At 40.1% G+C, this 24862-nt stretch overlaps 2 protein-coding genes and 1 pseudogene across 5 annotated transcripts in view; 2 read left to right on the forward strand and 1 right to left on the reverse strand.

Annotated features, from left to right (window-relative positions):
• CNNM2 (cyclin and CBS domain divalent metal cation transport mediator 2) overlaps positions 1–24862 on the forward strand; it is a 186963-nt gene that overhangs the window by 67614 nt on the left and 94487 nt on the right. The gene's annotated exons all lie outside the window — the stretch shown is intronic.
• Positions 7820–8217, reverse strand: LOC112581631 (annotated as a pseudogene).
• Positions 11899–24836, forward strand: LOC112581630 (small kinetochore-associated protein-like). The gene is made up of 2 exons (XM_045164224.1): positions 11899–11916; positions 23431–24836. The coding sequence occupies exons 1-2, from the start codon at positions 11899–11901 to the stop codon at positions 24262–24264; spliced, it is 852 nt and encodes a 283-aa protein (XP_045020159.1). The 3' UTR covers positions 24265–24836.

A 24862-nucleotide genomic window follows, 5' to 3' on the forward strand; every position in this document is an offset into this window, starting at 1 on the left:
GATTCTCCAGGCAAGAACACTGGAGTGGGTTGCCATTTCCTCCTCCAATGCATTAAAGTGAAAAGGGAAAGTGAAGTCGCTCAGTCATGTCCGACTCTTTGCGACCCCATGGACTGCAGCCTACCAGGCTCCTCCATCCATGGGATTTTCCAGGCAAGAGTACTGGAGTGGGGTGCCATTGCCTTCTCCACTTCCATGCTTATAGATATCCAATTTAAGTTAATTTTTTTTTTGTTTTAAAACAGAATAAAATTTGCCATATTAGCCATCTTTAAACACACAGTTCTGTGGTATTAAATATATTCACATTGTTGTATAATCATGACCTCTTTCTATCTCCATAATCCTTTTCATCTTATAAAACTGCAACTCTATACCCACTAAACAGTAACTCTCATTTCCCCCCTACCCACATCTCCTGGTAACCACCGTTCTACCTTCTTTCCTCATGATTTTTTGACTACCTGAAGTACTTCATGTAAGTGGAATCAGACACTAGTTGCCTTTTGGTATTTTTGGCAAATACAAAAAGGCTTAATTAGCAGAATGTCCTCAAGATTATTGCAGCGTATTGCAGAATTTCCTTCCTTTTTAGGATATTCCATTATGTATATATACCACATTTTCTTTATCTAGTTTTCAGTCCGTGGACACTGGCTTGCTTCTTTGTTTTGGTTATTGTGAATAACACTGCTATGAATATGGGAATGCAGCCAGCTCCCCCACACCCTCCTCTGGGTTTTTCTTTTTAGTACAGACCTGGAAGTGGAATTGCTGGATCATATCGCAATTCTACTGCTAATTTTTGGAGGGACTACCAGCAGTTTTATATAGCACCTGAACAATTTTACTTTCTCCACATCCTTGTCTATATTTATTTTCTCGTTTTTCAATAGCCATCCCACTGGGTGTGAGGTGGCATCTCATGGTACTTTCACTTTGCTTTTCCTGAACGACTAGCAGTGTTGAACATCTTTTTGTGTATTTCATGGCCATTCATATAGAGAAATGCCTATTCAAGTCCTTTGCCCATTTTTAAATGGGTTGTTTTATTGTTTGAGTTTTAGGAGTTATATATGCTGGATATTATTCCTTTATTAGATAAATAATTTGTAAATATTTTCTCCCATACTGTGTGTTGCTGTTTTACTCTTATAGTATCTTTTGATGTACAACATTTAAAATTTTCCCAGCAACCTATTTGTCTATTTTTCTCCTTTTGTTTACTATGCCATTGGTATCATATCTAAGAAATCATTGCCCAGTCCACTGTTGGGAGGCTTTTGTCCTATATTTTCTTCTAAGAGTTTTATACTTTTAGGGCTCATATTTAGGTCCTTGATCCATTTTTTGAGTTAATTTTTGTATATGGTGTTAGATAAAGATACAGCTTCATTCTCATGCATGTGGATATCCATTTTTCCCAGAAATATTTGTTGAAAAGAATATCCTTTCCCCACTGAAGGTTTGGCACCCTTATTAAAAATTATTTGTCCATATATGCAAGGATTTTATTTCTGGGCCCTCTAGTAGATTGCATTGTGTATATGTCTGTTTACGAATGCCACACTTGTTTGATTATTGTAACTTTGTGGTAAATTTTGAATTCAGGAGGTATGTCTTCCAGTTTTATTCTTTTTCAAGATTGTTTTGGCTACTTGGGGTCATTTTGAGATTCCATATGAATTTTAGGATGGGTTTTTTTGTTTTGTTTTTCCTATTTCTGCAAAAATCATGATTGGGATTTTGGTAGGGATTGCATTGAATCTATAGTCGCTTTGGGTAGTATGGACATCTTAGTAGTGTTAAGATTTCCAATTAATGATCTTGGGATGTTTCTATTTATGGCCTTAATTTCTTTTTATCAATATTTGTAATTATCATTGTACAAATCTTTCTATTGGCTGACTCCTAAGTATTTTATTCTTTTTGATACTATTGTGAATAGAATTGTTTCTGTGAACAGGATTGTTTTAGTAATTTCCTTTTTAAATTGTTTATTGTTATATACAGAGAAATGAAACTGAATTTTTTTCTGTGTTGGCTTTTGTATTTTGCCACTTTAATGAATTTGTTTTAATAGTTTTTTGGTATGTCTGGAATCTTTAGGATTTTCTACATATAAGATCATATCATCTGCAAAGAGAATTTTACTTCTTTTCCAATTTGGATGCCTTTCTTTTTCTAGCCTAATTGCTCTGAGTGAACTTCAAATACTGTGTTGAGCAGAAATGCTGAAAGTGGGTATCCTTGCCTTGGTCCTGATATTAGAGGAAATGCTTTCAGCCTTGAACCATTGAAGATGATGATCTCCGTGGGTTTTCACATACAGCTTTTATTATGTTGAAGTAGTTTCCTTCTGTTTGTAGTTTGAATGTTCTTATCATGAAAGGGTGTTGAATGTCTGTCAAATTCTTTTTCTGCTCAATTGAGATGATCATGTGGATATTCTTCCTTCATTCTGTTGATGTGGTGTACTACCTTTTTGGTCTGTCGAACTATCCTTACATTTCAGGAATAAGTCCTACTTGTTCATGGTATATAATCGTTTTAATATGCTGCTGACTTCAGTTTGTTGCATTTTGTTGAAGGTTTTGGCATCAGTGTTCATAAGGAATATTGGTCTGCAGTTTTCTTACCGTGTCCTTAGTCCAGCTTTGGTATCAAAGTAATGCTGGCCTCTGAGTGAGTCTGAAAATATCCCCTCCTATTCAGTCTTTTAGAAAAGTTTGAGAACTTTTGGAGTTAGTTCTTTAAATGTTTAGTAGAATTCATCAGCCAAGCCATCAGGTCCAAGGCTTTTCTTTGGAGATTTTTGATTATTGATTCAGTCTCCTTATTGGCTATAGGAATAACCAGATTTTTTAGTTCTTCATAATTTAATCTTTGTAGCTTTTGTGGTTCTAGGGATTTGTCCATTTCATCTAGATATTTGTTGGCATCCAGTTGTTCACGTCTATCCCTTTTATATTTGTAGAACCAGTGCTTCTGTCCCTATTTTCATTTCTGATTTTAGTAATGTGAATCTTTACAGCTTTGTTCCCACCCACTTTGGTTGTTGATGTCACAAAACTAACGTCTTTATACATAATACACTCTAAAATGAACATATAATTCCTTAAAAATGCACTGATCTAAAATTATATAGAAAATAAGATTTGGAGTGAGAAACCCAAGTTACAGTAATACTAGCTTTTGTACTGTTTTTTTTTCTTTGAATGTTTTAGTCTCTTAAATCATGTAGAAGAATGTAGTTACAAACCACTGTTACAATAATGCTAGGCTTCTGTAATTGCGGATACACTCAGCTTTATTGAGATTTGTATTTCTCTATAGGCTTCAAAACACTGTCTGGTGTCCTTTCATTTCACCCTGTAGGACTACTTGAGCATTTCTTGCAGGGCAGGTCTGGTGGTCACATACTTTCTCAACTATTGTTTGGCGAAGTCTTGCTTTCTCCCTCACTCTTAAGGACAGTTTTGCCAGAAACAGGGTTCTCATTTGATAATTTGTTTTCTTCACTTTGCAGTATCAGCCCATTGACCGCCGTTATTTCTGAACTTTCTGGCAAGGAGTCTGGTAATCTTATTGAGGATCCCTTTATGTGATGGGTCACTTCTGTCTTGTGGTTTCAAGACTCTCTTGTCTTTTGAAAGTTCGATTATAATGTGTCTTGGTGTGGGTTTCTTTATGTTCTTATTTGGAGTTTACAGAGCTCCTTGGATGTTTGTAGCCTGTATTTCATTAAATCTGGGACGTTTTCAGCCATTATTTCTTCAAGTATTTTCTCTTCCCTTTTCTCTCTTTTCCCTCTGTGACTTCCTCTATACTTATGTTGATCTTTTTAATGGTGTCCCACAGTTCCCTTCTGTTGGCTTTTCTTCCATCTTTTTTCTTTTCTTTAGACTCAGTAATTTCCATTATCTTATCTTCAAGTTCGCTGAGTCTTCTGTCTACTGAAATCTGCTTTTGAATCCTTCTAAGGAACTTTTCATTTCAGCTATATACTTTTGAGCTCCATCCAGAACTTCCTTTTGGTTCTGTCATTTTATTGATATTTCCTTTCATTCACACTTTGTTTTCTTGGCTTTTTCCATATCTTCCTTTAGTCTGTTGGGCATCTTTAAGACATTTCCTTTGAAGTCTTTGTCTAGTGTATTAGCCATTATGCCTTTTTTAGGGACAGCATCTATTGATTTTTTTTTTTCCCGAGTGAGCCGTACTTTGCTGTTCCTTTGCATGCCTTATGATTTATTTTAATGGACTCTTGAATATAATAATGTGGTAACTCTGGAAATCAGATTCCCCCTTTCCCTAGGGCTTGCTTGTTTTTCTTATTGTTTGTTTTTTATTTTAATTGTTGTACACAGTCCCTTTGCTGAGGATCAGCCTGAGATGGGAACCAAAGGTCTTCCCAGGTCTTTTCTGAGCCTTTCTCAGGGCACACATAGTCACTTTCTAATTTTTTTCATATATGCAGTTGTTTTTAAATGTCCTAGTCTTTAATGTCTGGCTCCAAAGGGGAAAAAAGTGAAGAACGAAGGGGGAGAAGGGACCTGGCCTTTCAAATCCCCTGGAAGTCTTCTCGGGTAGAAGGGAAGGGAACTGCAACAGGGTGGGGGAGGCGCAGTGGCTGCTCACCTCTGTGATCAGAAGCAGTTATTGGCAGTCACAGCAGGGACCCCTGGTGTTTGGAGCACAGGATCCTTCATGCCCACCCTAGCTCCCACAGGCTGTGGGCAGTGGTTCCAGGAACACATGTGCAGCTGTCTGCCAAGGGTCTGGGAATGATGAACGGGTGGCTCCTACTGTGCTAAGAGCCAAAATTGACTGCAGTTCATCACAGTTTATCATCTTACCTTCCCCTGGAAGGTGTAAGCATTCAAGGTTCCAAAATAGTTAAATAGATTCCACCAGTGCAGTTGGCTAAGTGGGAAGACAGATTCTGGTGTGTTATACTTTGGCGACTCCTCCAGAATCCTCTCCCCCTTTTAGTTTTATAATATTCACTCATCATTAGAGCAACTATACCCCAATTAAAAAAAAAATCATGCTAAGCAAAAGAAGGCAGTCATAAAAGACCATATAATGTATGATCCCATTTATACAGAATGTCTAGAATACGTAAATCCATGGAGACAGAATGTAGATCAGTGGTTGCCTAGGACTGAGCTGGGGGTTGGTGGAAAATAGGGAGTGACTGCTAGCGATTGTGGGGTTTCTTTTTGGGGGGCGATGAAAAGATTTTAAAGCCAGATTCTGTGATGGTTACTTGAAGCCCTTAAACTGTACGCTTCATGTGGATGAACTTTAGGGTATGTAATTTCTAACCCAATAAAGCTGTTTTAAAAAACAAAAAAATAGTCACTTGTCAGATCTTGGCTGGGTATTTCCTTTTTGCCTAACTGTAATGGTTTATATAATGAAGGTCTAGAAACACGTAGAAGATACCACCCTGACTCTGGCTAAGAACTCTGTCTCGTGAAGGCAGGATCTCCCTTATCTATTGCTGCCTAACAAGCACTCCCAAATTTAGTGGCTTACAACCACCACCACTTTACTGATTGCAATGCTGTAGTTCAGAAATTCATCATAGGTGGTGGTCTCTGCTCCAGTGAAGTTTGCTGGGTTCACTCAAGGGGCTGCATTTACCTGGTGGCTGGAAGGTAGGAGGTGGCCTCACTCACGTGTGGCCTTTGTCCTGGTTGTCACCCTGGGTGCCACATCCTTCTCCTTGGGCCCTTCTGTCTGCATGGCCTTCTCTCCAGCAGGATAGGCTGAGCTTCTTCACGTGGTGTCTGGTTTCCTGGACGGTGGAAACTGTCGGGTTTCTTAGGCCCAGAGATGACACAGCCGTCACTTCTGAGAATTCTGTTGATTGAGTCACAGGGCAGCTCAAGTTCAGGTAGAGAGGAAACAGACTCTGCCTCTTAATGGGAGGAGTACTCCTGTGTCTGCAGGTTTAGGAGTTGGGGGTACCTGTCTTCGCAGAATATCTACCACAGGAGTCTTGGTAGATAGACCACAGGCAGTCACTTGACTCAATATAGAATCAAAACAACTGAATTATACTGAAGTTCTAATTGAATGTGAGCTGTCCAGGGCATCACTTCTCCCCTATTAGAAGGCATGCTCCATGTAGGCAGGGTGTTTTATGTTTGGTTCATTGCTTTATTCCAGCTGGACAGCAGCGCCTGGCTTTGACAGAGGCTCAGTGAGTATCTGTTTTGTGGTGGTGGTAACAGAAGGATTGGTGTGGAGCCACTCCAACAGAGAAGCTGGTCCGAGTCTGGGAAAAGAGTAGTGGGTATGAATCAGTGTCTCAGAGGTGGGAAGACAACATTTATTCACTATTCTGCAACATGAATTGAGGCCGCCTACGCCCGATGTGAGGGGGAAAGAAGAGCCCCTCCCTTGAGGAAGGGGATCCCAATATCTCAGTGCCTGACATGCGCTAAGTCATAGACAAGAGTGGGGTCCTCCGGGGGTGATGGTGGAGGCTTCAGCATGGGTGCTTGGATGGGGCTGAGCAAGGTGAGTATGATGGAAGTGTGACTGAAACAGAGCTGAAGACAACGCTAAACAATGATGGGTATGGGGTATGAGTATGACTGAGAAGGACCAGAGGCTTGAAAATAGTCACCTACAAGATGTGTTTTTCAGATAAATGGTAAGAATCTCCCCCTCTAAGTCCTTAAACATGGGTGTTATGTGATGGAAACTAGATTTGAGTTTCTGAATTTTGGTGCAGAAATTTTTTGTCAAGGAAGACAGGCCATTCATTATTAGGATTGGTGAATTCATTGATGGTGGTTATTCACCTTATGTAGTTTTATAATGCTTTATATGTTTGCAAAGAGCATTGCCAAATACATGTGCCTGGGTGAAAAGGAAAAATAAAAGAGTACTGGTATGTGGCAGTGTCTTGCTCCCCTTCTTCCTGAGCAAGTGATCTCGGCTCCTGTTTGTGGTGAGTAAACCAGGAAAGCAGAGAGACGAGCGTTCCGAACACTGAGTTCCATTAGGTAAACAGAAGTATTTTTAAAGTCCTCTCCCTGAATCACTTCTGTCCATTCAGACAAGCAAACCCCCGTCGCTGAAGCCCAGGCAACATGTTCGGAGGAACCGGGGAACTGTTCATTATTTTTTTGGTCATCTTGAAAAACTCCTGAAGAAAAGTACTCTTCCTTCAGTGAGTAAGTTCTGTCTTATCTAAAAACGTAGCTGTGGTCTTTTTTCCTTGCCTTTTCCCCTGAGGCTGCTTCAGCAAATTATTTTTTTAAATTGAGGCTGGCCTGTTGTGCCAGGAAGAAAAAACACTTGTTTTGTGTGAGTTCCTAGTTGAAGTGAGTGATGTCTAACTACAGTAAGAAGATGAAACATTTAAATGTACTTTGGGTTTTTAAAAATGTCCTCTTCACTCATTTGTTAAACTCTAGGGCTCCTGGTTCTTTGAAGGTAATTAGTATGGTAGGAAGAGTGTCTTTTTTTAAAAAAAATTTGATTTGTGGTCATGCTGCACAGCATGCTGGATCCTAGTTCCCCAAACCAGGGATCGAACCTCTGTCCCCTGCAGTGAAAGCACAGAGTCTTAACCACTGGATCACCAGGGACATCCCCCATGTCACTGCAGTCCCTTACATTTCCAGTCCCCTGGGGTTTCAGGTGGACAGGGCATAAGGCCGGTGATAGCAGTGAGGAGAGAACAAGCCCAATTCCTAATCTAGAACACTCCTCACCAACCCTGCATACTGGGTTTCCTTTGTGTAATCTTTTTTTTCAGTCTGTTAGTTCATGCCTTTTGTTAACCAGTGTAAAATTACTTGTTTTCTGGTTTCTTGAAACAGCAGATCAGACCACATAGGCCACAATAGCATCTGTCAAAGTGACTGGCCATAAAAGCCAGCACCCACATTCATCTGAAGGGCACTCCCTCGGAAGGTGGCTGATTTTACCAGTCTCATCTACCTTACGGTATTTTGGGACAGCCAGCTTAACCTTCTTTCCCTCATTCTTTTCGGAGTGGTGTAAGATTCTCTCTTAGCACCACCACACAAGATGAAGAGTGGCCTCCTTTGAATGTTGAAGTCAGAGTCCGTCTTCCAGTTGCTTGCCAGCAAAGAGAAGTCTTTGATCAGAAGGAAATTCCTTATCCTGGATCCTGGTCTTTACATTTTCTGTTGTATCCGGGGGTTCAACCTCCAGAGTGATGGTCATCACGGTAACCTGCATCTTGGCTGCTGTTCCTCAGTGGATGGTGGATTTAGTGTAACCTCGATCCTCTTTCTGACCTGTCCACTTTTTGAATTGTGAAGTGTGAGAGGAGTGTCTTCATCCCTTCCTTAATGTGCAGTGCCTTGATTGGTTGTTTGAGGGGGTGGACTTTTAAAGATCTTTGCAGAAATGTACTATATTGTTTCTTTTACCCCATCCTCCAACCAAACGGAGAGTTTTCCTTATAGTTGGAGAGTGAGAAGAGATCTCTAAGACTGAGACCTGTCAGAAAGGAAGAACTCGCCCTCTACCCTTTTAGGTTCTTCTGGCTAGTCTAGGAATTAAATTGACACGAGTCAGATCAACAGAAGAAACTAAAACTTTTAAAATTTATTTTTAAAATTAAAGGATAATTGTTTTACAGAATTGTCTTGGTTTCTTCTAAACATCAACATGAATCAGTCATAGGCATACATATGTATATGTATCCCCTCCCTCTTGAACCCCCCTCCCACCTTCCTTCCCACGCCTCTAGGTTGTTATGGAGCCCCAGTTTGAGTTCCTTGAGTTGTGCAGCAAATTCCCACTGGCTATCTATTTTACACATGATAATGTAAATTTCCATGTTTGAAAAACTAAAATTTAATTTTGGATTGCCCGATGGGTTGAGGATATGGAGGGGAGAGAAATAGGTAAGGGATATTAACAGGTACAAACTTCCAGTTGCAAAATAAATGAGTCACAGTCATGAAATGTACAATATGGGATATAATCAATAATTATGTAGTATCTTTGTATGGTGATAGGTCATAATGACTTATTGTAGTAATCCTTTTGAAATGTCTAGAATTATCAAATCACTGTTGTGTAATAGGAACTAACATTTAATAATAGGTTAACTATATTTCAAGAATAAACCACAGATCAGATTTGTGGTTACTGGAGGTGGAGGGGAGAAGGAAGAGGAATTGGATGAAGGCAATGAAAAAGTAGAAACTTCCAGTTATCAGAAAAAAAAGTCCTAAGGAACCCGATTAAACTTAAAACTTTTTTGCACAGCAAAGGAAACTATAAGCAAGGTGAAAAGACAACCCTCAGAATGGGAGAAAATAGCAAATGAGATAACTGACAAAGGATTAATTTCCAAAATATACAAGCAGCTCAGACAACTCAATACCAGAAAAACAACTCAATCAAAAAGTGGGGAGAAGACCTAAAGAAGACATTTCTCCAAAAAAGGCATATAGATGGCTAACAAGCACATTAAAAGATGCTCAACATCACTCATTATTAGAGAAATGCAAATCAAAACTACAATGAGATGGCACCTTACACCGGTCAGAATGGCCATCATCTAAAGGTATACAAACAATAAATGCTGGAGAGGGTGTGGAGAAAAGGGAATGCTCTTGCACTGTTGGTGGGAATGTAAATGGATACAGCTACTATGGAAGATGATATGGAGATTCCTTAAAAAAAAACGAGGAATAAAACTACCATATGACCCAGCAATCCCACTCCTAGGCATATACCCTGAGAAAACCAAAATTGAAAGAGACACATGTATCCCATTGTTCATTGCAGGACTATTATTCATAATAGCTAGATACATGGGAAAGAGACATGTATCCCATTGTTCATTGCAGGACTATTATTTATAATAGCTGGAACATGGAAGCAACCTAGATGTCCATTGACAGATGAATGGATAAAGAAGTTGTGGTACATATTTCACAATGGAACAGTACTCAGCCATAAAAAGGAATGCCTTTGAGTCAGTTCTAATGAGGTGAATGAACCTAGAACCTATTAAACAGAGTGAAGTAAGTCAAAGAAAGATAAATACATATTCTAACGCATATATACGGAATCTAGAAAAATGGTACTGAAGAATTTATTTACAGGGCAGCAGCAGTGGAGAAACAGACATAGAGAATGAACTTATGGACGTGGAGAGAGGGGAGGAGAGGGTGAGATGTATGGAAAGAGTAACATGGAAACTTACATTACCATATGTAAACTAGATAGCCAATGGGAATTTGCTGTATGGCTCAGGAAACTCAAACAGGGGCTCTGTATCAACCTAGAGGGGTGGGATGGGGAGGGAGGCTCAAAAGGGAGGGGCTATATGTATACCTATGGCTGATTCATGTTGAGGTTTGACAGAAAACAGCAAAATTCTGTAAAGTAATTATCCTTCAATTAAAAAAAGTCCTATGGATGTGACAGTTAATACTGTGTTACATATGAAAGTTGTTAGGATTTACTACCAAGAATTTTCATCACAAGGAAAAACTTTCTGTATCTATATGAGATGATGGATGTTTACTAATTATCACAAGATTAGTAAACATTCATCTCATGGATGTCTTGTGATCATTTCATGATGTCAAATTATAATACTATAAATCTTAAACTTATGCAGTACTGATGTATGTCAAGTATATATCAATACAATTGGAAGAAAAGTATTTGTTACATATGAAAATTGCATATATGTGAGAGGGTCAGAGCCCCTATATATGTGAGCGGTTGAGAGACAGAAAGGTAAAATGAAGTACACATGCCATCCTGAACTAAGAAATGGGGTAAGGTGCTGGGCTGGGGCCTCAAAAATTGTGGTCCTAGGAAATTCATTTTCAATGAGTGTGTTCTCTCTATTCTTCTCTCTCATGAAATCCTTTCTAGCTAAAATGGTATAGAGATATAGGAGGAAATAAGGAGGCAATAAAACATTGATTAAAATGGATATTTTTATTAATTATTTTGGATTGCCTTCTTTTTAAATTGTGGTATATGATCTCAGGATGTGAACTGTGACGTATAATTTTCTCCCATTATGGTGATCTCCCACTTTTCGTCATTGGTTTGCTTAGCTCTTAGAATTTTGATTACTTTGTTTCTTAGTTTCCATCATATGTTAAAAAGCCATACCAACTTTAAAAATATTTGAGGGAGTAGAGGGAAGGCCAGTCTAAACTAACTAGCTAAAATTATAAACATGGTATTTTTTTTTTCTTAACAGCTTTTAAAATTTTTACATATCCAGTATATTTTATTCTTTTAAGGTTCTCATTAAGTTATCTATTTTATACTAGTGTCAATAGTGTATATATGTCAATCTCAGTCTCCCAATTTGCCTCGCCCCACCCTCCCCTTATCCCTTGGTATCCATATGTTTGTTCTTTGTCTCTATCTCTATTTCTGCTTTGTAAATTGTCTATACATGTTTTCAGATTCCACATATATGCATGGGATAATATATGATATTTGTTTTTCTCTTTCTGACTTCACTCTATTAGTCTCTCTTTTCAATTGTGTCTCTACAAATGACCCAATTTCGTTCCTTTTTCTGACTAATATTCCACTGTATATATGGACCACATCTTCTTTATCCGTTCCTCTGTTGATGGATGTTTAGATTGTTTCCATGTCCTGGCTCTGGTAAATAGTGCGGCAGAGAATGTTGGAGTGCATGTGTCTTTTTGAATTAGGTTTTTCTCTGGGAATATGCCCCGTAGTGGGATTGCTGGGTCACATGGTAGTTCCATTTTTAGTTCTATAAGGAACCTCCATAGTGTTCTCCATAGTGGCTTTATCAGTTTACGTTCCCACCAGCAGTGTAGGAAGATTCCCTTTCCTCCACACCCTCTCCATCATTTACCGTGTGTGGATTTTGTGATGATGGCCATTCTGACCAGTGTGAGCTGATATTTTCTTGTAGTTTTGATTTACATTTCTCTAATAATTAATGATGTTGAGTGTCTTTCCATGTGTTTGACCATCTGTATGTCTTCTTTGGAGAAATGTCTGTTTAGGTCTTCCACCCATTTTTTGATTAGGCTGTTTTTTTTGATATGGAGGTGCATGAGCTGTTTCTTTATTTGGAGAATAATCCTTTGTCAGTTGCTTTGCTAAACAGTATTTTTCAAGGAATGTATATTATCATTTGTGTGTATATGTATATATCAGTTCAGTTCAGTTGCTCAGTCGTGTCCGACTCTTTGTGACCCCATGGACTGTAGCACGCCGGGCTTCCCTGTCCATCACCAACTCCTGGAGCCTACTCAAACTCATGTCCATCGCATTGGTGATGCTGTCCAACCATCTCATCCTCTGTTGTCCCCTTCTCCCACCTTCAATCTTTCCCAGCATTAGGGTCTTTTCAAATGAGTCAGCTCTTCGCATCAGGTGGCCAAAGTATTGGAGTTTCAGCTTCAGCATGAGTCCTTCCGATGAATATTTAGGACCTATCTCCTTTAGGATGGACTGGTTGGATGTCCTTGCTGTCCAAGAGACTCGCAAGAGTCTTCTCCAACACCACAGTTCAAAAGCATCAATTCTTCAGTACTCAGCTTTCTTTATAGTCCAACTCTCAAATCCGTACATGACTACTGGAAAAACCATAACTTTGACTAGATGGACCTTTGGTGGTTAAGTAATGTCTCTGCTTTTTAATATTCTGTCTAGGTTGGTCATAGCTTTTCCTCCAAGGAGTAAGCATCTTTTAATTTCATATAAATAATTATATATATATTTATATATGTATGTATAAAATGTAAACCACATGTTACCTTGCATGATCTTTAAGGAATTTGCAGTTACCTAAGTCTTGATTTTGCATGTATATAGATATGTTTAAGTGCTTGAGGCTACTTTGAAAGAGTTCTTAGTAGTTTAACCAGTAGCAGCCCTTAAAGTCTTGGATGTGCTCTTAGCAAACTTTTTTTTTTAATTCTCATAGCCAGGGTGAGAGTCCATTTAGCTCAGTTATATGAGTGATTACATTATTAAGTAGAGTGGCACTACTAGGGCTCCAGGAGACTCTCGAGTGCTCTCCATATACATGTGCATTTGCATGACTATTACATCTGCTACACACACTGATGTATATGTGCACATGTACTACAGTCCCTGAGCACACCATGTGTTGTGGACAATTGGAGGACATGATCTTTGGGTATAAACTAGACCAAGCTTTCTGAGGACAGGAAGTGTGGCCCTTGGCATTCTTCTTCCACTGTAAACATATCTGCCAAAGACTTTGCTTGGTGCCCATCTTAGTTGGGGGCAGCCTTTACGAGAAGCAGCTCCAGTTCCTTTCTGCCTTTCCATCTGGGTGCTGATGAATGGGAGGGGAGGCTGTGTTGGGGGAAGGCTGGGAGGCTGAGCTGTGCAGTGTGCCTTCTTGTGAGTGGGGGTGTGACTCCTTGCCTGTTCCTGATTCTCTTGCTGCCACACCATAAGCTCAGTAGTTAAGAGCACAGGCTTTGGTGTGAGCCCTAGATTTGAACCTTGGCACTCTCATTTTGCAGCTGTGGGATCTGTCTTGAACAGATCTAGTTAATCTCTCCAAGCTTCATTTTCCTGATCTAGAAAACGGGGATCATGATTAAACCCTCACCAGGTACATTTACTCAAGGATGGATTTTCAGTAGTGGAAGATGGGGAATCTGCGTGTCCCCCATCCTTGTGTGCAGCCAACTGGTAGCTACAAAGTATTCAAACAATTCCTGGAAAGTTCTGAAAACCAAAACTTGAATTTGCTGTATATGCCAGCAACTATTTACATAGTATTTATATTTACATCTGTTTACATAGCATTTACATGTTGTGTGTTTGTGTGAAAGTTGCTCAGTTGTGTCCAACTCTTTGTCACCCCATGGACTGTAGCCTGTCAGGCTCCTCTGTCCATGGAATTCTCCAGGCAAGGATACTGGAGAAGGATCTTCCCAACCCAGGGATTGAACTCAGGTCTCTGGCATTGCTGGCAGATTCTTTACCATCTGAGCCACCAATGTTATATAAGTAGTTGTAAATATAATGCAAATACTGTGTAAATAGTTGCCTATGAGGGAAATTGAAGTTTTGTTATTTTATTTTGCCGCTTTTCCCCTGAAATCTTTGATCCACAGTTAGTTTAATTCAGATGTGGAACCCACAGATGGAGAGGACTGGCTGTATTATATTGAGGAATTTTGAGTACATAGGTTTATTAGGAAGGGATATTGGTCTGTAGTTTTCCTTCAGTGTCTGTCTTTGGAATCAGATTAGTGCTGGTCTCATAGAATGGGCGGAGAAGGCGATGGCACCCCACTCCAGTACTCTTGCCTGGAAAATCCCATGGACGTAGGAGCCTGGTGGGCTGCAGTCCATGGGGTCGCAAAGAGTCAGACACTACTGAGTGACTTCACTTTCACTTTTCATTTTCATGCATTAGAGAAGGAAATGGCAACCCACTCCACTGTTCTTGCCTGGAGAATCCCAGGAATGGGAGAGCCTGGTGGGCTGCCGTCTATGGGGTCGCACAGAGTCGGACACGACTGAAGCAACTTAGCAGTAGCAGCATAGAATGGGAAATGTACCTTCCTCTTGTATTTTCTGTAGTGAAAAGTGAAAGTGAAAGGCATTCAGTTGTGTCCAACTCTTTGTGACCCCATGGACTATACAGGAACTCTCCAGGCCAGAATGCTGGAGTGGGTAGCCCTTCCCTTCTCCAGGAGATCTTCCCAAGCCAGGGATTGAACCCAGGTCTCCCACATTGCAGGCGGATTCTTTACTAGCTGAGCCACAAGAGAAGCCCATTTTCTGTAGAGACTATATATATTTAGCATTACTTCTTTTTTAGATGTTTGGTAGAAGGAAATGGCAACCCACTCCAGTATTCTTGCCTAGAGAATCCCATGGACAGAGGAGCCTGGCAGGCTACAGTCCATGGGGACGCAAGAGTCGGACACGACTTCATGACTAGAGAGAGAATTTACCAGTGAAATCATAAGGGCCTGGAGACTTTTTCCCCAGAAGATTTTTTTTTTAAACTGAAGTATAGTTGCTCTAAATATTTTATGAGTTACAGATGTATACCACAGTGATTCACAGTTTGTAAAGGTTATACTGCATTTATAGTTACTGTAAAATACTGGCTCTAATCCCTGTGTTGTACAGTATATCCTTGTAACTCACCTAATAGTTTGTACTCTTAATTCCCTACTCCATTATTGCCCCTTCTCTCCTACCCTCTCCCCACTGTTAACCACTGGTTTGTTCTCTGCATCTGTGAGATGTAGACAGAAGGTTTTTTATCTATAGTTAAATTTTGTTAAATATTTGAGTTACCTATTTCATCTTGGATAAGTCTTGATAGATTGGAGTTTTTAAGGAATTGGCCCATTTTACCTAAAGTGTTGAATTTGTGTTGTAGCATTGTTTGCAGTATTCTCTTCTTTTAATGCCTGTATTGAAATTCCCTCCTTTCATTCCTGATAAAAATTCGTGTTGTCTGTTTTTTTCTTTGTTATTCTTGCTAGAGATTTATCAATTTTGTAGACTTAAAAAACACACCAAAAAACAGAAGTTTGGTTTTACCTGTTTAAGTGGTTAGAACAGTAGTGCCTTTACCTTTTTTTCATCTTCCAACTTATAATTCCAGCTTGTGGTATCTTTTTACTTTTTGTTTTTAAAAGTAAAGGACTTCATCAAAGCTGGTGAGATTTTTATTTCATTCTGTAATGTAACTGCAATTTAGATGTCTTTGCTTTGTATATAGGTTGAATCTATAAATCACTTACATTATTATGACTACATAAATACTGTTCACTTCTCATCCTAGCACTGTATCCTGATTACCTTTCCTTTCTTATGTGGTCTTTTTTCTAAAATGTCATTCTTTCTTGACATACTCCCTGATTATGATGGAACATATCCTTAAGAACCACCTTATTGAAAAATGTGAAGGAAGTACCCTTTTTGAGTCCTTTTATTCCCTCTGTACATATAATGGCTGGTTGGGTTGGGTGTTTTCCCTGAGAATTCTGATGGATTGTTATACTATCTGTTAGCATCCAGTCTCAGTGATGAGGAGGCCAGTCCTATCCCAATGCTTGTTCCTGTGTAGAGGTCTGATTTTATACGTGATCTTTGAGAGATTGCAATGATACATCTTGACATAAACCTTTTAAAATTTGTTGTATTGGCCGTTGGTAGGCCATTTTAGTTTGAAGATGCATGTTCTTTGCAAATACTACTTGGCTAGTTTTTCCTGTTTTCTTAATTTTCTTTCTGAAATTCGTAACTGTGGAGACTCTTATTGATTGCCATGTAGCAAACCTACCCCAAATGTTAGTGGTTTAACGTTTAAAAAGTCATTTTATCATACGCACAGATAGATTCTGTGGATCTCAGACAGGGCATAACAGGGATGGCTTGCTCTGTTCTCTGAAATCTAGGGTTTCAGCTAAGAAGCAGCAGCTGGCGGGCAGAATCAGCTGGAGACGTCTTCACTCCCATATCTAGTTCTCACACTTGAAGACTCTGCTCAGCTGAAACTCCTGGCCAGAGCATTTCTGCATGGCCTCTCTGTTGACTTGAATGTGTATGCATGATGGCTGTTTTCTGAGAGGGAGAGTTTGCCCAGGGAACTTTTTGGAGATGACCTGTCCAGAGATGAAATATCCCAATAGAACATGAGGACGCTACTGGGTTGCTTCTGACCTGGTTCCGGAAATTGCTTCACTTCTGCTCATTTTTTGGTTTCCGATGAGTCAGAGCCAACCCAGACCCAAGGGGAGAGGAATTAGACCCCATATTACTCCACTACAAAAGAGATAAATATGATAAAGTGCTGGATTTCTAGTCTAAATATATGGGAAAATAACGCCTTTGTCTGAATATGGAAACATTTAAATTTCGATAATACCTCCTGGTGAGTCCTTGTTCCTGAGGAGTATTTTCTAGTTGTAGAGCTCTCTCGTGAAAACAACAGTTAGTTAAGTATAAAGAAACAGAATGACCAAATGATCTATTTAGAATAAGCATCAAAGTAAGGTAGTAGGAGACCTGGGTTTGATCCCTGGGTTGGGAAGATCCTGTGGAGAAGGGAAAGGTTACCCACTCTGGTATTCTGGCCTGGAGAATTCCATGGGCTGTATAGTCCATGGGGTGGCAAAGAGTCAGACACAACTGATTGACTTTCACTTCAAGGTAGTAGGAAGAAAGAGAAAGTAGAATTAAAAGTGAGGCTGAGCATTTGCTAAGGAATGCTGTAGGGGAAGTGATCTGGAGGGCTGCAGTAGCGGTAGGCCCACAGGTCAAAGGGAAGCAGATTGTGCTCACAAACCCTGCTAGGAACCTGGAGAGCTGATGCTTCAGCTAAGGAACATTGTACCATATTCTCCCAGTAGCTTGTTATTACCAAGGCAAATCCAGGTTACTTCATGCCAGTGGAGGTCCAGGGGAAAGGAATGACTAGATCTCAGGTTACTTTGATTTATATTTGTTCATTTTAAAGCCAAATACTTGAGTAGCTCAAATGGTAAAGAATCTACTTGCAATGTGGGAGACCCAGGTTTGATCCCTGGGTTGGGAGGATCCCCTGGAGAAGGGCATGGCAACTCATTCCAGTATTCTTGCCTGGAAAACCCCACGGACAGAGGAGCCTGGCAGACTTCAGCCCATGGTGTTGCAAAATGTCGGACATGACTGAGCGACGAACATAATATTGCTTACAGAGAGAAGTCTTTGTCACCCGCATAAAAAACCTCACTGAACATTGGGAAATGTAGATGAAATAAATCCTTTTTTCAAAGTAAGGAGAATGAGTGTATTCATGATAGTAAATAGTTTATCTGATCATTTACAATTAATCCATTGATATTTTCTGTATACCCAAGTAGAAGGTAAAGACTTTTCTGTTTGAATTTGAAATACCATTGAAGAAATATGTACAGACACTCTGAAATACAGCAAGTGCATGACTTGAATGCCATGTGTGAACATTCCTACCCTGTGCTGATGGGCATTCTTCAGTTTTGTTATTTTCTTGCCACATGGTCACAGTCACCAGAAGGGTTAAAGAAGAAAAGTTGCATTCCTAAAGTTTCAACTTCCTTTCCTTTTTCCTGTGAAGGAAATATTATTTCTGTCTTTTCTCCAATCAACTGCTATTGTATTTCTTTACTTCTTCTTTCTATATTTTTCTTTCAATTGACATTATAGACTTTGAGGACCTTAAAGAATTAATTTAAATGACTGTGAAGGGGAACAAAAGTCACAGTATTTTTAAAAGACCTTGAAAAATGCCTTTGCTTAGTATTAAAAATAATGTTCTGTGTTATCACGGTTAGGTAACTAGAATATCGTAGTTCAGTTCACTTCAGTCACTCAGTTGTGTCCAACTCTTTGTGACCCCATGGACCTCAGCATGCAGGCCTCCTTGTCCATCACCAATTCCCAGAGTTCACCCAAACTCATGTCCATTGAGTCAGTGATGCCATTCAACCATCTCATCCTCTGTCGTCCCCTTCTCCTCCTGCCTGGAATCTTTCTCAGCATCAGGGTCTTTGCAGATGAGTCAGCTCTTCACACCAGGTGGCCAAAGTATTGGAGTTTCAGCATCAGTCCTTCCAATGAAAACTCAGGGCTGATCTCCTTTAGGATGGACTGGTTGGATCTCCTTGCAGTCCAAAGGACTCTCAAGAGTCTTCTCCAACACCACAGTTCAAAAGCATCAATTCTTCGGCGCTCAGCTTTCTTCACAGTCCAACTCTCACATCCATATGTGACTATTGGAAAAACCATAGCCTTGACTAGATGGACCTTTGTTGGCAAAGTAATGTCTCTGCTTTTTCATATGCTGTCTAGGTTGGTCATAACTTTCCTTCCAAGGAGTAAGCATCTTTTAATTTCATGGCTGCAGTCATCATCTGCAGTGATTTTGGAGTCCCCAAAAATAAAGTCAGCCACTGTTTCCACTATTTCCCCATCTATTTGCTGTGAAGTGATGGGACTGGATGCCATGATCTTAGTTTTCTGAATATTGAGCTGTAAGCCAACTTTTTCACTCTCCTCTTTCACTTTCATCAAGAGGCTCTTTAGTTCTTTACTTTCTGCCATAAGTGTGGTATCATCTGCCTATCTGAGGTTATTGCTCTCTCTCCTGGCAATCTTGATTCCAGCTTATGCTTCATCCAGGCCAGCGTTTCTCATGATGTATGCTGCATATAAGTTAAATAAGCAGGGTGACAATTCCTATTTGGAACCAGATTGTTTTCCATGTCCAGTTCTAACTGTTGCTTCCTGGCCTGCATACAGATTTCTTAAGAGTCGGGTCAGGTGGTCTGGTATTCCCATCTCTTGAAGAGTTTTCCACACAGTGATCCACACAGTCAAAGGCTTTGGCGTAGTCAATAAAGCAGAAATAGATGTTTTTCTGGAACTCTCTTGCTTTTTCAATGATCCAGCAGATGTTGGCAATTTGATCTCTGATTCCTCTGCCTTTTCTAAAACCAGCTTGAACATCGGGAAGTTCATGGTTCACATGTTGCTGAAGCCTGGCTTGGAGAATTTTGAGCATTACTTTATTAGCATGTGAGATGAGAGCAATTGTGTGGTAGTTTGAGCATTCTTTGGCATTGCCTTTCTTTGGGATTGGAATGAAAACTGACCTTTTCCAGTCCTGTGGCCACTGCTGAGTTTTCCAAATTTGCTGGCATATTGAGTGCAGCCCTTTCACAGCTTCATCTTTCAGGATTTGAAATAGCTCAGCTGGAATTCCATCACTTCCACTAGCTTTGTTTGTTGTGATGCTTTCTAAGGCCCACTTGACTTCACATTCCAGGATGTCTGGCCCTAGCTGAGGGATCATACCATCGTGGTTATCTGGGTCAGGAAGATCTTTTTTGTGTAGTTCTTCTGTGTATTCTTGCCACCTCTTCTTAATATCTTCTGCTTCTGTTAGGTCCATACCAATTCTGTCCTTTATTGAGCCCATCATAGTTAGGTAGCTAGAATAGTCCACAAAAGTTTGTTGACTCTATTATTGCTGAGTCCAATACTGTATTTAAGTAGTAGATTTTAGCAACTCTTTAATTTTTAAATAGGTTTTTTTTTTTTTCCCCACATGACATGTGGATCTTAGCTCCCTAAACAGGGATCTAACCTGTGTCCCCCTACAGTGGGAGTACAGAATTCTAACCACTGGACCACCAGGGAAGCCTCTCCCATAAACAGCTTTTTATGAAAAAAAATCTTATCACAACTTACGACCTTATTTCTATGGGAGATTTTATTTCTGATTTAGAAACATAATACAACCTGCTATAATTTAGATATTGAGTGTATGTAAAAGTTTGTTTCAGATTCTGATGAATAAATATACTGGAAACACAGATGTAAAGTCTAGTGTTTTGGTTTTAATATTTATGTATACAGCAGCATTCTAAAGTGTTAAGTTCCACAGGCTATAGACCAGCTATATTTAAGTTGTCTGTTTAAATATTTGTAAAGTATAATTTCTATGGAAAAGCAGTTCAGGAAAAAGACCCATAGAGTATAGGTTATAAGTACTGTTATGTGATAGAATATGAAGGTTCTAATCAATGTAATGTATTTTATTCAGAGATAAAGAAAACTGCAATGGATATGTCTACTTCTATGTTCTTGGCAGTCCCATTAGATTTCTAACGTGATTTCATTTCCTCCCTCTTAACAAATGACCAAGTATGTGGTAATATATAGTGACTCAAGGAATGAAAACACTGAAAGGATAAAAGGATAAACTGATGTTACCTCTGGACTTACGAAGGTTTAGAACAGATATCTCCTTGAGCATAAAAAGTCATACATTTAGCATGACTGGCACTACACAGGACATATCCCATGTTGATAGCCTTATGTCAGCATTCAGGTTTTATTTCTTCCCCCTGTTTCTGGATATCTTTAAGTTAGAGAGTTTGTAAAATCTATTTTGATGCTGCATAAAATGGTACCTACCTAGGTGGCTTTTATAGAAACATTTTCATGAGTAATGATCTCCTGCTTTGTAAAAGTGGGATGAGTTACTTATTTATACTGGCTTTCTTATTCACAGTGCAAATATGACTTCAGGTGGGGTGGGAACTCATGAGATGCATACTTCTTATATTTGCAGAGTAGATTTACCAGCCTCTAGAGGAAGGAATCCCTCAGGACTCTCTTTAGTGTAATAGCAAAGGAAATTAGAATGGCCTGGCTAACCACATCAATATGCATAATTGACGAGTTACTCAATACTCCTAAAGATAAGTACTTTCCACTCTTTTCTTTTCGCTATCAAATGTAACCGTATGTATTATTCCTAGGCTACTGTTTTGTTCTAGAAATTAACATGTATCCTTAATATGTATATGCTAATTAAGAGTGTACAGCTTCATGGAACTTGAAAAAATACTGTGGTGCCTCTAGGCAGGATGGTCTTTAAAATATCAATGTGTTGGTGATAGGTGATGTATAATCTCCAGCCCTTACAAGGATAAGGTAGGTGCCCAGGTTGGAAAGGAAGAAGTAAAACTGTGTTTGCAGATGACATGATCTTGTATATATTTATAGAAAATCCTAAGGTATCCAGTACAGAACTATAAGAATTAGTGAGTGAGTTCACCTGGATATCAGGGAGGGTAGCAATAGTATAGGAAAGTCATTTGTATTTTTATGCATTCACAATGAACAATTCAACAATGAGATTAAGACATTTCTATTTATAGTCAGAATACTTAGGAATCTATTTACAAAACAATTGCAAAACTTGTACTGTGCAAACTACAAAAAGTTGTTGAATGTCCAGAATAGGAAAATCTGTAGAGACAGAAAGTGACTTAGTGCTTGCCTAATGGTGAGGGTACCGCAGATGGTGACTGCAGCCATGAAATTAAAAGACGCTTACTCCTTGGAAGGAAAGTTATGACCAACCTAGATTGCATATTCAAAAGCAGAGACACTACTTTGCCAACAAAGGTCCATCTAGTCAAGGCTATGGTTTTTCTTGTGGTCATGTATGGATGTGAGGGTTGGACTGTGAAGAAAGCTGAGCGCCGAAGAATTGATGCTATTGAACTGTGGTGTTAGAGAAGACTCTTGAGAGTCCCTTGGACTGCAAGGAGATCCAACCAGTCCATTCTGAAGGAGATCAGCCCTGGGTGTTCTTTGGAAGGAATGATGGTAAAGCTGAAACTCCAGTACTTTGGCCTCCTCATGTGAAGAGTTGACTCATTGGAAAAGACTGATGGTGGGAGGGATTGGGGGCAGGAGGAGAAGGGGACGGAAGAGGATGAGATGGCTGGATGGCATCACTGACTCGATGGACGTGAGTCTGAGTGAACTCCGGGAGTTGGTGACGGACAGGGAGGCCTGGCGTGCTGTGATTCATGGGGTCTCAAAGAGTTGGACACGACTGAGCGACTGAACTGAACTGAAGGGATTGGGAGACATGAGAGTGGCTGCTGGTTGGAATGGGTTTCTTCTGGGAGTGATGAAAAGGTTCTGCCATTTTAGATATTGGTGCATGCATGCTGTTTCTTCAGCTGTGTCTGACTCTTTGTGATGCCATGCAATGCAGCTCCCCAGGCTCCTCTGTCCATGGGATTCTCCAGGCAGGAAGACTGGAGTGGGTTGCCACAGTCTCTTCCAGGGGATCTTCCCAAGCCAGGGATTGAACCTGTGTCTCCTATGTCTCCTGCCTTGGCAGGCAGGTTCTTTACCACTAGCACCACCTGAGATAGTGGTGATGGTCATACAACTCTTGAATATACTGAAAACCATTGAATTGTATACTTTGGGTGAAAGATACGGTCTGTGAATTATATCTTATAAAAGTTTTTAAACAAAGGGGAGGGAGATAAAGTAAACTTTAAAATATTGACATGAAAAGGTATCTATAGCTTGACAATGTAAAAGTAACATATACTCCTAGTTAAAAAATTTTTCCAACACCACAGAGCTTAACTTGAGGCATTGAAATTTTGCCTGTATTTATCTTCTTTACCTAAACTAGCTGGATTCCTGTTTTCTTTAGAACTCTGATGCTGGGAGGGATTGGGGGCAGGAGGAGAAGGGGACGACAGAGGATGAGATGGCTGGATGGCATCACCGACTCGATGGATGTGAGTTTGAGTGAACTCTGGAAATTGGTGATGAACAGGGAGGCCTGGCGTGCTACGATTCATGGTCGCGAAGAGTCAGACATGACTGAGTGCCCGAACTGAACTGAACTGAACTGTATGTAAGCGCCATAAATTAGCTTTTAGAACTACGATGTTTTTGTTCACTTATAGTAAGAATTATTTAATTTTTGAATGGTTTCTCAGTCACTGAAACCCTTGGGAATTCATTGCTAGGAATAATCTCCCCATCTTCCTCCAAAAAAATTTGTAAAATAATTTACTAAATTAGTGTCCTTAGTGGTAGAAAATAAGAAATGAGAAGCTAGACGTGGTCGGTGGTACGGCAGTTATTGCCGAGCATCTTTTGAACCAGAGTGACGAGGCATGCGGGCAGGAGCAGCAGGCACCTGGGCCCCAGCCGTGCCACCTCGTTACGATGACCAGCGTGGTTAAGACAGTGTACACCCTGCAGCCCTCCTGTGTGCTGAGCAGCGGTCTGCCCGCAGATGCACAAACTCGAGCCACTTTTAAGAGCCAGTTACCTGTTAAGTCCAAAGAAGTTGATGTTTCCAGACCTCATTCAGGAGCTTCAGAGAATGATGTTACAAAAATCATCAAACCGAGACGAGAGAATGGGCAGGTGAAGGCTACAGACACCTCCAGGAGGAACCTCAGGAAGAGCTACAAACCATTGAGTAAACAGAAACCGGAAGAAGAGCTCAAGGATAAGAACCAACTCTTAGAGGCTGTCAACAAGCAGTTGCACCAGAAATTGATTGAAACTCAGGGAGAGCTGAAGGACCTGACTCAAAAAGTAGAGCTGCTGGAGAAGTTTCAGGACAACCGTTTGGCAATTTTAGAAAGCAAAGGCCTCAACCCAGGCAGTGAGACCCTGGCGTCACAGCAAGACTCCACCGCAGATCACGTGGACTCCATGCTGCTGTTACAAACTTTGCAAGATGAACTGAAGCTTTTTAACGAAACAGCCAAAAAGCAGATGGAGGAGTTACATGCCTCAAAGGTAGAGTTGAAAGAAGAAGAGAGAGCCCAGTTCCTTGAACAACAGACCTTATATAGCAGTCAAGAAAATGATTTCACAACAGCCCTTGAGGAAATGGAGCAGCTATTAGGAATATGATAAAAGCAGTGGCCACATGGCTCTCTCTTGGAGATAGACTCTCAGAGGAAGCTACCTAGGACATCTGCTTGTTGGCCATGATCTTCTAGGACTCACCATCCCCAGAATGAAAACAGTTTCTGCAGTAGGATTAAAGATAGTTGATGTTGGAATGGCAATTCCTCCCTTAAGCAAGCATTCGTTCCCAGCCTTCAGATTGTCCAGCTCTCCTGAACCTCACAGTTCATAATTAGGGCCTACAGGAGAGGAGGCCTGAAAGCTTAGATCAGCCTCCTAGGATCAAAAAGCAGCACATCATTAGCATCAGGAGACTCTAAACCAGCCACAACCAGAGAAGCCAAAAGATGTGCAGGAAGAAACAGTGAAGCATACATGCTCCATGGGAGACATCACTGACGAGTCACGTGGTCCCTTCCTAACTTGGAACACATTCTGTCCCATCCTGACTGGGCTCTGTAACCTCACTGTAAATTTATGAACTGAAAGTTACCTGAAGTGGCTTAATAATGGGGTGAAGGTATAGATAGCAATAACAGGTATGAAACAATACACCTTGGAGCTTTTAATCTAAATCATTTCTGTGTTGTTTTTTTTTATA

Source organism: Bubalus bubalis, chromosome 23, assembly GCF_019923935.1.
Source record: "Bubalus bubalis isolate 160015118507 breed Murrah chromosome 23, NDDB_SH_1, whole genome shotgun sequence".
Classification (NCBI taxonomy): domain Eukaryota; kingdom Metazoa; phylum Chordata; class Mammalia; order Artiodactyla; family Bovidae; genus Bubalus; species Bubalus bubalis.